Genomic DNA, 14,110 nt, shown 5'->3' with positions numbered 1-14,110 from the left:
CTATTCTTCTTGTGCACTCGTATGCAATGCGGGCCACTGGAAGTCATTGTCGCTAGACGTCAGCATAGCCAGAATCCTATTATTCCCTCCTACTCATTGAACTTGTCAACACCCCCTTGTATTCCCCGCATTGCACTCCACTATACGTATGCAATGATTCGTATCTTTACACATTTCATCTTTGCAAAATGTACTGCAAGAAGGATATGTTCCGCTTTTGAAGAAATTTGCACGAAAACTTTCATATAAATTTTTACATTTGTCTATAAGACTTTTATGTCTGACAGTACACAAACTTATAGCATATAGAGATATGCACTCCCTCCAAAAGTTCATTTTCATACAGTGACCCGTTAAAACCGCAAGCGTTGTCTTCATCACCACATCGCATTTTGCAAGGGACGACCAATATCCGGGCTTCTCCGGTGTATGATTCCTTAACGATGAACATCTTACAATTCTTAGGATCAGAGCAATTACACACAATGGCGCTTTTCACGTTACTATTAAAAGATCATGCACCCATATCGGCTGGAACCACTATCGCCTGGAACCACACCCATATCGCCTGGAACCACTTCGCCAACCGTTATATTCCCTTCATCCACCCGTACTCTTCACTCTGTCTATTTTTATATTTATATTGACTGATCATATTAACTGTTAAGCGAACAAATCACTCTCGCATGCCCCCCCCCCTCCCCTCCCCCGAAATAATTGTTTCATGCGGAACCCGTACACTTCCCGCAAAATACACAGTGTGGTTTGGAAAATTTTACGCTAGTGTTCAAATTGAGCACACCATAGTCTTTCAAAAACAGAACACCCACCAATCTTTATGCACACAAGGCGAAGAATAACACCCACCTTTATCGGATAAGATCACTACCTTAGCGAATTTTTCTGTCTGGTCAAACACCTCTCTCTCCACAATTTTATTATGCCATTTGCGCGTCGCTGGAGAGCCCGTGCCAATGTAGTCCCCTACCTTCATCGGGATTTCGGAAACTCTGCCTTTTAGATTGTTCTTGAGGGGTTCAGCCTGCAGTATCCCACGAGAATGCCAAGAACCACGCGTGGTCGTATACTCACCCGAAGTCTTGGTGCTAAAGTTGTCGCAAATGGGGTTTCCGAATCCGGCACTGGTCTGAGCCTCGACACAGACCAAGTACGTTGACCCCGGAACGAGATCTGACAGGTAGTACTCTGTTGAGTCCGAGCTGTTTAAGAAGTCCGATTTAGGTACCCATGATTTAGCCAGGATACCATTGAATGTATGGGACAGAGAAGAGTTAGCTGCGCAACAAGAAAAGAAATACAGTCGAGAACTCTACATCAACCACGTTGGTGGAAATGGCGACCCTACAACAGGACGCTATTGCTTAAGAACGCTACTCCCAGTATTGCTCAGAGCAGTCATCCGTGAAGAAGAAGCTCAACTTACCTCAAGTTTTAAGATTAGCTTTAAACTAATCTGGGCTTCAGTTTCGTGTTTTACCTAAAATATATGGGTTTAAATGGAACGACTTCGCAAATTTGTGGTTAAAACTTGTCAGTCTCAAAACCTCCAGGCTGATTCACATGAGCTTGGTCTAAACAACCAGCCTGATATTTCTGCGTCGATTTTGGGCACTGACGTTCTAAAAATGGAACAAAAACTGACATTACTGATGCGTTGCTTAATTGATCTTTCCGAGAGACAACAATGTATAGAATATTAACGACATGTAAAAAATAGCTCTATTTCTTGTTTAATTATAATTTCAAAATGCATTCGCAAAAATATTCCTCCATCCGCTCTTAGGTAAAGCTACAAGAAAACTCATACGAATTTCTAAGAAATAACTTCCTAATTGACGAGGAACTAGTCTTCATCAGGGAGTGTCACCCGCGACCAAGGCCTATCTGGAGAAGTCCCATTAACGATTTTCAAGTAGCTTTCTGCTGCAAGCTCGCGCATAGCAATTTTAAATAATTTTCAGTGGTTGCTACGGGCGACGTAGTCTTTGAATACGCTTGACCATGCATATTAGGAGTTCATTCACCTTAATAATCGACATTCGCTGTTACATCTATATATATTTTACGAAGAAAATAAGCGAGTTACCTTGTATCCTCTCAAGGCACCGTTCTTGAGGACAGGTGGGTCCCATTGTATCTTGAGGCTGTCCGCTGTCTGTTCGGGCGACCATAGGCTGGCCGGAGCTTCAGGCGCTATTAAAAAAAGTTACTTTATATGTCGTGTTACTTCAGCACGTCAGTGCGTCAATACTTCCTTGCCCAGAAGTTTAGGTCATAGCCATTAAGCGTGTTCAGGAACACAAGCTTAACCGAATGGTTGGTTTATTAAGAAAGAAACATATCTGAATATAATAACCAAATATCAAGATGTTAGCAAGTGACGAGTGACATACCTCTCGAAACAAATATATATGAAATACTGGAATTAGTCGTAACTGTGCTATCGGTTACCAGCAATGTTTTCCAGGTACGAGCGCAATGCCGTAATGGAGGATGTTGTAATTCAACATTCATTTGACAGTGTGCAAATGGCATCGAAATGCGGCAATGTTAAAATGTCAGGCAATTTGTAAGTTGTGTCCGAATCGAAATGGCAGTTTGTGTTATCGCTCTGCTGTTCGGTTTTAAGAGCTTGGAGGGACGGCGGGAAGGTCAATATGCGCTGAGATATCTTGTGCCTGGCTGAGTATATGCGGGCGCATAGTTACATCCGCCGCTGTACAGCTGGACAATATAATCGGTGGTACAACCTAAGTGCCTAGCATCAGGTCCGTATCTGTCTGCCCCATAGCGAGAGAAATGTATCCATTACTTCTTTTCATTGATAGCCTCCTTCTATACCTCGCATTACCGATATGCGCCACGGCCACGCACTTGTATTCACCCGTGCTATGCCCTGCGGCACTCTGAAAGTGGAAGTTGCTAGACACCAACATGGCGACGCCGGCCCTCATTCCTTGGACTCCGTCACGACTCACTGTATTTCCCGCTTTGCGCCCAGACTGATGTACGAAACGATTTATAATCGGCGTTCTACATTTCTGATCACAAGTCTCGACTCCCAATACTCTTCGAACGGACCACTCGATCTTACAATAGCGAAAGGTGCAGAACCGACGTGTGGTCGTATACTAACCCGACTCATCTGTGCTGAAGTCGTCACAAATGGCATTTCCGAATCCGGCACTGGTTTCTGCCTCGACGCAGACCAAGTACGTTGAGCCAGGAACAAGATCTTGCAGGTGGTACTCGGGCGAGTCCGAGCTGTTTAGCAAGATGTGCTTCGGTAGCCACAATTTGTCCAGGACACTATTAAATGTGTGCGAGAGAGATGTGTTCAACTGCGGAAGAAAAAGACAAAAGTAAAGAGTCGTAGTATTCCGCATCGACCGCGTCGAAGAAAATAACAACGCCGCAAACAGACAGCACACGATTGCTTAAGTGCGCCACTCCGAGTGTATTTCAGAGTGGGCCATTCGTGAAGTTGAGGTTCTATTGACATCGAAACAAATGTCGCATAAAACAAAGTGAAGCATCAAACAAATTTCAGCGGAAATGTCGTCTTTTTCTTATATCGTAGGTTTTGAACAGTAACGACTTCGCAAAATAGCGGATAAACGTTCGTACCCTGTAAACCTTTCATTTCGAGGCACATTCACATTAGCTTATCTTTCACAGCAGTCTCAGGTTTAAGTCTCGCTTTTAGGCATTCGTATGTGCTGACGCTGAGGCAAAGCGGTTACATCATGGCTTGCTTCTTTGAGTCTTTAGATTCAGCGAGGTATATGATAATACCCGCAATGCAAAGTTTTATGTTATGTCGTTCAATTGTGCTCAACAAGAGTAATCGCGAAATGCGAAATTGCCATCCACCCATTTTTAGCGCGATGCTTAAAGGCACACCACAGTAATTTATGTTTAAGAAGAGCTTCTTTGACAAAAAAGTTGTCTTCCAAATTTTTGAAAAGAAGTCCGAGATTCTAATGCAGAAAGAACGTCTTTCCGGACCGTTCGCTTTCCGCAATTTTGGTAGGGATGTGCAACCATGGCAGCTACTATTGAAACTAAGCTAAAACAATTACTACACACTTTTGTAAATATTAATCAATAAGTTACGCTGCAAATTACACCTGGCCAAAAGTAAAGTAACTATATTACACATTTATTATTTCGGAAATGCTAGAAAATTACTTGAAGATTACTTTAGCAAAAATGTTCACCAGGGCACACACTCACGTGCACTTCATGCACAGCACTTTCACTTTGCAATCTCAGTACACTTTGCGTCGGTGAAATAGGTCGCAGTCGAGGTCAGCGCCAAAAAGGTGACCTCTTTGTGGCGACAGCTTGAAGCTGTTTTCATAACGCGTCTCTCTAACTGTCTCGGAGCTAACTTGACCTCACTTTACTATAGAATAGTTTGGCGGCTGGGAGACCTGGTAACACAGAGCCTATCATTGTTTTTGTTTTAAAAAAGCCATCTCTCTCACAGCGACACAGTTACGCGTTTGAAAGCTGTGCATCGTATTCCTGAGTAGTGCAATTAACGGTCGGCAATGTGTGAAGCCGTTGTCTACCAGCGTTGTGTGACGTTTCGAGGGTCATGGCCGTCCAGTAACATTATTTGAGGCATCGCGTTTGAACAGCCTCGTTCGCACGTTTGAAGTATCGCGTATGAGGTTTTCTAAGAAACAAGGAAAGCAAACATGCTATATATCAGCCAAAAGTAATTTGGAAAGTAATGAGTAACTCCCTTCATAATACTCTCTCGTGGAATTTCATTACAGTCTTATGACCAGCCGAGGTAGCCAACTCATCACCCGTCATGATATTATAGTGGTTATGGTGCTGACCCGAAAGTCGCGGGATCGAATATTGCTCGTGGCGGTGACACTTTTGATGGAGGCAAAAATATTTTGAGGCCATTGTACTTAAACTTAGCTTAACGTTAAAGAACCCCAGGAGGTCGAAATTTCCGCAACCTTCCACTCGCGTGTCCCTCATAATCATAGCCTGCAGGCCTGATCGTTAAATAGATCAGGTGCTAGGTGACGCCAGCTGGCAAAGAAAAGAGTTCCACCTTCGCAATCACGGCTCCGAGCCGCGCTGACTAACACTCCCAGTGTTTGCAGGCACATAAGTACCCCATAAAGTAGACGAGGGGACGTTCACCACCGTAGCTAGTTCAATTGGTAGGAACATCAGGTGCGTAATCCGAAGGTTTCACGTTGGGATCCTGCCAACGGCAAGTTGCCTTTTCGTTCACTTTGCTTTCTTCACATATTTCTCACAATAACTGCAATGCACATAAAACAGTACAATTAACGTCCCCTACATCTTCCTTGGCTTCACTGTCTCCTGATTTTCAATAACGTTTTGTCAAAGAAAGAAAGTGAGCCATCAAAATTTTCTTCCTTCATTCTACTCCATGTGAGATTTGGTAGAACTCATATACGAAAAATATTGCGCGATTATTTTCACAGCGAATGTAATCTTCTCGCATCTGATTAATCGGCTTGACCAAGTATAAGAAGAGATCTGGCATTTTAATGCTCGACATTAACTGTTACAAAACAATTAGGCTTTAAAAAGAACCCTTGCAGCGCAAGTTACCTTGTAGCCTTTCAGGGCCCCATTCTTGCGGACAGGTGGTTCCCATTGTATCTTGAGAGTGCTGTCGCTCTGTTCGGATGACCATATGCTGGCTGGAGCATCAGGCACTATCAATCAAAAAGAGTCACGATATATCCCATGTTAATATTAAGGTCGGTGGGGCAGTAGATACATACGCATAAGGCTCAGATACTCGCCCTTCGGTATTTTGTAGAACCTAAAGACACGATAAAAGCTTAACCCAATAGATGGTTTATTTTGAAAACGATATTTATATATATATATATCAGCCAAATTTCAAGATGTTTCAAGTAAATGACGAGATAGTGCTGCCTTCAACATACGCAATAGCGACACTTGGTCGTAATCGTGCTACCGGTAACCAGCAATGTATGTGAGGCGCAAGCAGTAGAACCACAATACAGAATGTTATAATTGACTATTCATCGGAAAATGCGCAAATGCAACCGATATATCGTAATGTTGCAAAGTAATGTGGATTATAAGGGGAGGAGTCGTGACATCGAGACAGGACATCGTGAGGGATCGTGCTATTGCATTGACATGCAGCTTTTAGGAGGATGAAGGGGAGTAAAGAAAGTGATTATGCGCTGAAATATTTTGTGTCTAACAGAATATATGTGTAATAGAATATATGCGATCGCATAGTCACATTGCTGCTGTACAGCTGTACACAATAAAAAGGGCGGTGCAACCTTAATGCATAGCATGGGGTTCGAATGTGTCTCTCCAGTAGTGAGAGAAATTTACCCAGTACTTCCTTTCATTTCGAGCCTCCTCCAATACCTGATATTCCCGATATCCGCCAGTGTCACGCGATTTTCTTTTCCCCTGCTCATATACATTGAGGCTCCACTCGAAATGACATTGCTAGACATCAGCACAGCGACACAGTCTATTCTTAGAACTCCTTGACCTATCACTGCATTTCCCGCTTTGTTAGAAGACTGGCGAGCACAGCGGTTCATATATCGGCATTCACATTTTTATGACAATTCGTGGCTCCGAATGCTCTTCGAACGAACTACCAGACTTTATAATGGCAAAAGGCGGAGGCCGCACGCCCGGTCACATACTAACCTGAATCCTTGGTGCTGAAGTTGTCGCAAATGGCATTTCCGAATCCGGCGCTGGTTTCTGCCTCGACGCAGACCGAGTACGTTGACCCCGGAACTAGACTTTGCAGGTAAAATTCCGGCGAGTCCGAGCTGTTTAGCGAAACCCAGTTCGAGAGCCACGATCTGTCCATGATACTATTGTATGTGTGGTACAGCGAACAGTTTAACTGCAGAAGAAGGAAAGCCGATGAAGGAGGTCGAAAAAGCAACACCGCGAAAGAAGACTGCAAAACAGGCATTCTTAGTGTCAAGTCTCAACTTGGCTTGAAATTTTGGTTTACCTAATATTTTAGAATGTACTGGATTCAACATGTTGACTTCGCAAATTGGTGGACAATAGTTCCAACTCTGGAAACGTCTTGAATGGGAGGTTGTCAGATTATGTTTATGTTGACTTAGTAGACAATTTTGGCATTCTTACCTGCTCGCGCGGAATCCAAGCAATGACATTTTTGATTGTATGCTTGCACGGCTTTTATTCAGGGAGCAATTTAGCCAGGATAACGATGTGTAATCAACAGCTTTAATTCTGTCATCTATTTGTCGTAAGTGCACCTATACGCGAAAGAATAGCTATCCACCAGATATTGTCACAAAGCCACACGGAAGTCCGCGCAGATTTCTCACGTAAAAGAGCTTCATAGTTCACAACATTTTCCTCTTAATCTGGAATTTGAACCGGGATATAGTTTTACTGATAAAGGGCTGTGCACCTTCTGGGGAGCGAAATAATGCGGGATCCTTGGTCACTTTTGTGCGAAGCCATCTGAAGGCATTTCCAATCGGCTGGCGTGCTTAGCACGACTTTGAACCCGCAGAATATAGACACCACGGACTATTAGGATTCATTATAGCAATAAATCAAGGTTCTTCTGCGCCATTTCAGCTCACACGCTTCTCACAGTAAATGAGCGTCACAAGTCACCTGCTAGCTTACAGTTTGGTTTGCATAAAGGAAAAAAAAGAATATAACGCCACTCCGCTCGCTTCATCCGTATGCAAGATTGTGCAGGCATGCCATGCGTATCGCAGTAATTCGAAGGTGTGCAACGGTACGCACGAGGAAGTTCAGAAGGACCAGCTTCACTGAATCAGGTGGGCTGCACAGGCATTGCACCTATATCGGGCGGATGTATGCTTCCGAAGTTAAGCTAAATGAAAAAAAAAAACTAATGCATTAGGACGAAGGATGTCATGTTTCTTTGTAGACTTGGCTTCAGAAATGGGCAGGAAAATACAGGAACGCAGCTGAAGGTTTCCGCGATTTCCGAAGTAATTACACCAGAAGGTTACGGTGTAATCTTCTACAAAAGCCACTATCTATAAAAACATATTTTGCAAACACTGAGTCTGCTATGCACGCAAAAAAATTCTCGAATGCGGCATAAAAACAACAGAGGAACTGCACCTCCCATACCCGAGATCTTGCATCCAGGCTGCAACAACAGATGGCGCCACATAAGGCCGGTGTGCCGTCATAGCACACAGAGCGACATCTTTGTTTCCAGAGTCTAGACTGCACGCTGTCCCACTTCAGTACACCACAGCCGGGACCCAGATCGTTTTGGAGCATCGCTTTACTGATTTTTATGCATGTTTGTGCTGCAACCACTTCGATAAAAATTCTCGATATTCTTCAATGTTTTTTATTACTGACGCAATCTTACAACAGCCTCTGAATGCATTTCGCCATCTTGAAGAAGGGATTCATCATCTTAATGGTTGGCCTTACAAATATTCATACCTTAAGAAAAAAAACAAGACGCAAAATTCGAGTTACCTTGTAGCCTGTCAGTGCACCGTTCGGCCGGACAGGTGGGTCCCATTGTATCTTGAGACTACTCTCGGTCTGTTCGGGCGACCAAATGCTGGCAGGAGCATCAGGTGCTAAAAATCGGTAACGTTCATGTTGTATCACATGCTAATTATCGACGTCAATTCAGCAACACATGAATGCCTGGAAATCTCGGACATTTCCCGAAGGCTTGACATGTAAACTTTAGAACTGCAGTAGACGCTGCGGAAACGCGTTATTCCAAATATGACAGCGCATGCAACAGCCTGAATGTTGCGAGCTTTTTACTCACTATACTGAATAGTTCCGTAAAAGCGAAGCTAAAACCGATGTTATAGCGTTTATGATGCTTGGATGCTGACCCGAAGGTCGCGCGTTCGTTCCCGGCCACGGTGATAGTATTTCCATGGAGGCGAAATGCAGTGGCCCATGTTGTGTGCGATGTCAGTGCACGCTAAAGAACACCAGATGATTACGAGTGAAAAGACGGAGCAAAGACGGAACAAGAAAGGACACGAGACCACGGCTCGTAATCACTTATAATCTTGAACCAACCAGTCCCTACAACACCAGATGGCCAAAATTTCCGGAGCCCTCCACTACGGCGTTTCTCATAATATTGTTGCAGTTTTGGCACGTAAAACCCCTAATATTATTATTAATTTTTCGACATCTCTCACGTGTCGCTCAAGAAGATCAGCCGCATTAACGTACCCTTCGTTCGTGATTTCAAACGCTTGGCGTCCTACATTTACGATAACGAATCGTGCTTCGGCATACTCTTCTAACGAACAACCAGATTTTATATTGGCGCACGCACAGTCGCATACTAACCTGAATCCTTGGTGATGAAGTTGTCGCAAATGGCATTTCCGAATCCGGCACTAGTTTCTGCCTCGACGCAGACCAAGTACGTTGACCCAGGGACTAGCCCTCGCAGGTAAAACACTGTCGAGTCCGAGATGTTCAGCAAATCCGACATCGGGAGCCACGATTTCGTCGGGAGACCGTTGAATGTGTGAGACAGAGAAGATTTCAACTGTGCAAGGAGAAATGACAGAGCGTCGTGGACTTCCATGTCTACTCCATTGGCGGAAATAGGGACTCCGCAACAGTACACCATGCGATCGCTTTAAAACACTACTCCTGGTAATATTCAGAAGGCATCCATGAAGCAGGGAAACTATAGCTCTCGAATTGAATTATTAGGTTAATTGAAATCTCGGCTGGAGTGTCGCCAATATATTAGAATGTACGGGTTGAGCAATACAGGCTTCGCAAAATCTGGAACAAATGTTCCTACCCTGGAAGTGTTTTAATTTCGGGATTAGTCACATCAGTTTTGAATAAAGCATCAGCCTCCGGTTTGAGTCTGCATTAAAGTAGTTTTAGCTGGTCATGCAGAACAGCGTAGTAACATTACTGATTCGCTGCTTCTTTGAGTTTTTCAAGGCAACAATTTATACAAGGAAAACTCACAGTGTCTCTTATACATTCGTCAAAACGACTCTAAAATAAAAAGGCAAAGCCATCTTGTATTTTTTCACACCCCAAGTATCAATGTTTGCCGACAAGTGTTTCCTATCATTATGTACAGTATGAAATAAATTTTTTTGATTTTGATTTGATTTGAATCCTCTCCCGCCCGCTCCAAAACCTTTCTGCACCTAACGTAGATTTGCACTGCCTCCAGGATCGCAGGCACTGCAAGCTTTCTGCCTATCACCTGGTTTGGCACTGTCTCCATGATCGGCCCACCTATTACAAAGCGACGGCGTCATGTGATAATTTCATCATGTGACGTCACCTAACATGACGTCACATGATGGCGTTATCACATGACATCGTCACTTCGTCAGAGATGGTCCGCTCAAGTATAATGCCATGTGACATCATTAATTTTGGAAAGATGTGGCATCATATGGTGACGTCATCACATAATTTTTTTGCCTCACTCGTGCTGATCCTGCCACCGCCAACGGTCAACTTTCGCGGTTGACGAGGCGTCCAAGGCTTTCACCTTAATAACGCCTTAGCTGTAATGACCAGTACTGTTTTGTCCTGTTTAATTCTATTAAAAAGTTATTTATGGGTAATTCCCATCAGCCCACTGTTAACACAACGCCACAAGAAATCCATACAGATTTCTCTGAAACAAGCTTCTGAGATTGCTAGAAATTCATTTGCATTCGGAACTCCTAGCCTTCACCAAGCACTACTTGCATTACTGATTTTCCTGTGGCATTGTGCTACATACTAGTGGATAGCAATTTTAAATATTGGTCAACAGTTTTCTATGGTCGGCAGAATATTTTAATGTGCTTAAACATGTGTAATACCAGATCCTTCATCTTATTGTCGGTGTTCATCGCGACAAATCAAGCTTTAAGTAGCATATTTAATGTATCATTCACCTTGTAGCCTGTCAGGGCACCGTTTTTGCGGAGAGGTGGCTCCCAATGTATCTTGAGACTGCTCTCGGTCTGCTCGGACGACCATATACTGGCCGGAGCATCTGGCGCTATCAATCGAAAACATTGACGTTACACAGAGTGAGAATTATAAATGACACTTCGACAATGCATGCATGCTTAGAACTTTCGGACATTGCCCGTTCACAATATTGTGGAATATGAAGGTCCTACAGAGGCTTAACAGCATGAATAGCGGATTTAAAAAAAAAGAAGTATCAAGTTTTAACGCCTAGAGGGTGCTGTCTTCAACACATGCATAACGGGAGGGACATGGTCGTATTTGTGCTACCTCGTTACAGGAATGCTTCTTCGGACGCGTAACGTCGCACTACACGGGGTTACAGTTCAGCATTCCTGTGGAAATGAATAAATTGCATCGAAAGGTGCAAAGGTTGTACTCGAAAGGGATTTCTCAGGTTCATTTTCTACAAACAGCGCAGGGGTAGACTACGGACAAACAACGGAACAAAGACAAGCGCTGTTCCTTTCTTTGTCCGTTGTCTGCTTATCCGATGTTTGTTGAAGATGAATTATCGGCTAGCCCAACCTCGAACTAAGTTTAAATATATTTCTCGCAGTGGCAGGGGGGAGCGGGAGGGGGGCGTTTGTATTATAATGGCAGAGTATGTGTTCCTCGGTCTTTTGCATGTACACGCAGGTTTTTAAGAGGTTGAAGAGAGGCAGAAAAATTGACTAGGCGCGAGAAATCAGTTTCGCATTCTTACAGCATGAAATCCGTGGTATAATCTCTGCGCGCAGTATCGAGCTTGGACCTCTTTTCGCAGCAGTCAGGAAAATTAACCCATTACTTCTTTGCATCATTGGCATACCCTTGCATCTAAACTTCCAGGTGTCCACCACTACCGTCTGCTTGTTTCCTGCAACGTTTGTATGCACTGCGGCCAGTTATAAGTGGCCGTCACAAAACAACAGCATGGCTACAAAGCTTCTTTTTCCTGCCATTCCCCTTTTCCATTCCCCCGGCGTAGGGTAGCCAACCGGGCATGTGCCTGGTTAACCTCCCTGCCTTCCCTCTTGTTTCAACGCGGTAGTGTTAAAGAGCTCGTTCCGCAGAAATTCCTGTGTCGGCGTCGGCGTCGGTGTCGGCGTCGCTAGTTGTGAACGACAAATCATCATCTTCTCCGTAACCAAGAAATCAAGAAAGATGCAAATACAATAAATAATAAAAAATCTTAAGTTCCAGTTAAAATCGAACCCAGGCCGTTTGCCTGGCAAGCAGGTGTCCTACCACAGAGCCACTCCATTGCTTGGAACTGCACTGAAATTACCTTAAATGCATCACAAACATACGCGTCTTGTGCACAGGTGTCACAGTACGAGATGCAATGTCTCAATAAAACGGGGTGCAAGCGTGTATTGCCATCGGGCGTCACACCATGTGAACTGCTTGACGAGTTGGTGGTTTATAGCCGGCCACCCATTACAGAAGGCACACATATTACTGCGCGTATTCCCTTACGAACACATAGTAGGGGCATCGCAACTTCGAAAAAGTATCACGCGCGTAATTGCTGCTGGTTTAATACATGCCACCCACTGAAAGGGCATACACATTAGTGCGCGCATTCTCTTCCACACATACTGGGTACGCTGTTGCCATATGAAGAGGGCGGAAACCTTTACCTTTGCTATAGGTATCTCGAGTGTGTGTGTGTGTGTGTGTGTGTGTGTGTGCGTGTGTGTGCGTGCGTGTGCGTTTGGTGTGTGTGTGTGTGTGTGTGTGTGTGTGTGTGTGTGTGTGTGTGTGTTGTGTGTGTGTGTGTGTGTGTGTGTGTGTGTGTGTGTGTGTGTGTGTGTGTGTGTGTGTGTGTGTGTGTGTGTGTGTGTGTGTGTGTGTGTGTGTGTGTGTGTGTGTGTGTGTGTGTGTGTGTGTGTGTGTGTGTGTGTGTGAGAGAGAGAGAGACCGGGCGACTGAACATAATGACAAGTGAAATAGAGCACGATGAGGATGGGGCCGGATATCGCTATCACGTTCAACTCTTAAAGGCAGAGCTTAAGCGTCCCCCAATTTTTTTCTTCCTTCCGTATGCTTTCTACATTTTGATCACAGGTTGCGGCGACGATACCCTTCGGGAAGACTGGGAACGCACGCGTAATCATATACTCACCCGAAGTCCTTGTGCTGAAGTTGTCGCAAATGGCATTTCCGGATCCGGCACTAGTTTTAGCTTCCACGCAGACCAAGTACGTTGACCCCGGAACCAGATCTTGCAGGTAAAACTCCAGCGAGTTCGAGCTGTTTATCAAGACCGACTTGGGTAGCCACAATTTGGCGAGGATATCGTTGTATGTATGGGACAGAGAAGAGTTCAACTGCGAATGAAAGAAATATTAGAATTTAGGAGGCTTCAACCTCAACCGCAGTGTTGCAAATACCGATTGACTGAAAAAACAAGGCACCATCGCTAAAGTAATGATAATAATATATTGGGTTTTACCACAATAGAGAATTCCGCGTATTCGAACTATCTGGTGATCTTTAATGTGCACTGACACAGCGCAGTGCACGGGCCTCAGGCATTTAGTCTCCATCGAAAATCAGCTCTCCGCGGCCGGTATCAAACCCGTCTCTATCCGATAATCATTCGTGCCCCGTAACCGGTGCACCACCGAGGCGGACGCGATCTCTTGAACAATCTACTCCTGGTATTTTTTACAGCAGCATTTCCTGAAATGCCGGCTCAGCTGGCCTTAAACGTTAAATTTGCTTTTAACTAATCTGCTCGAGTGTCTTCTTCTACTTTCAAATACACGGGTTGAACAGGCATGACTTTGCAATATGACAGTTAAGTGTTCCAACTTTTTTTTAAATGCTTTATTTCCAGTCAAGCGCACTCAACTCACGCACCAGGCTTAGCATGGGGCATATATTTTCAATATGCTTCGGTGCTGATGCGGAAACAAAGAAGTGACATTACTGCAGGTTTCATTCTATGAGTTTTCCCAAGCAACATTTAGTACACTAGTAACCAAATGTACTGAACAGTTTTAATTCGAGAATATCCAATTGCATTAAATGCGCGCGTTCAGTGAAGGGAGAATTGCCA

At 44.2% G+C, this 14,110-nt stretch overlaps 1 protein-coding gene across 1 annotated transcript in view; it reads right to left on the bottom strand.

The window, feature by feature from the left end:
* LOC119405620 (phosphatidylinositol phosphatase PTPRQ-like) overlaps positions 1–14,110 on the bottom strand; it is a 98,635-nt gene that overhangs the window by 66,212 nt on the left and 18,313 nt on the right. The window contains 8 exon segments of the mRNA XM_049419463.1: positions 1,093–1,296; positions 3,158–3,362; positions 5,635–5,741; positions 6,736–6,940; positions 8,554–8,660; positions 9,403–9,607; positions 10,983–11,089; positions 13,172–13,376. Coding sequence (XP_049275420.1) covers positions 1,093–1,296; positions 3,158–3,362; positions 5,635–5,741; positions 6,736–6,940; positions 8,554–8,660; positions 9,403–9,607; positions 10,983–11,089; positions 13,172–13,376 — 1,345 coding nt within the window.

This window comes from Rhipicephalus sanguineus, chromosome 9 (genome assembly GCF_013339695.2).
Source record: "Rhipicephalus sanguineus isolate Rsan-2018 chromosome 9, BIME_Rsan_1.4, whole genome shotgun sequence".
NCBI classification, from domain to species: domain Eukaryota; kingdom Metazoa; phylum Arthropoda; class Arachnida; order Ixodida; family Ixodidae; genus Rhipicephalus; species Rhipicephalus sanguineus.
Note: the sequence above shows the minus strand (reverse complement) of the source record. Positions and strands in the feature narration are given on the sequence as shown.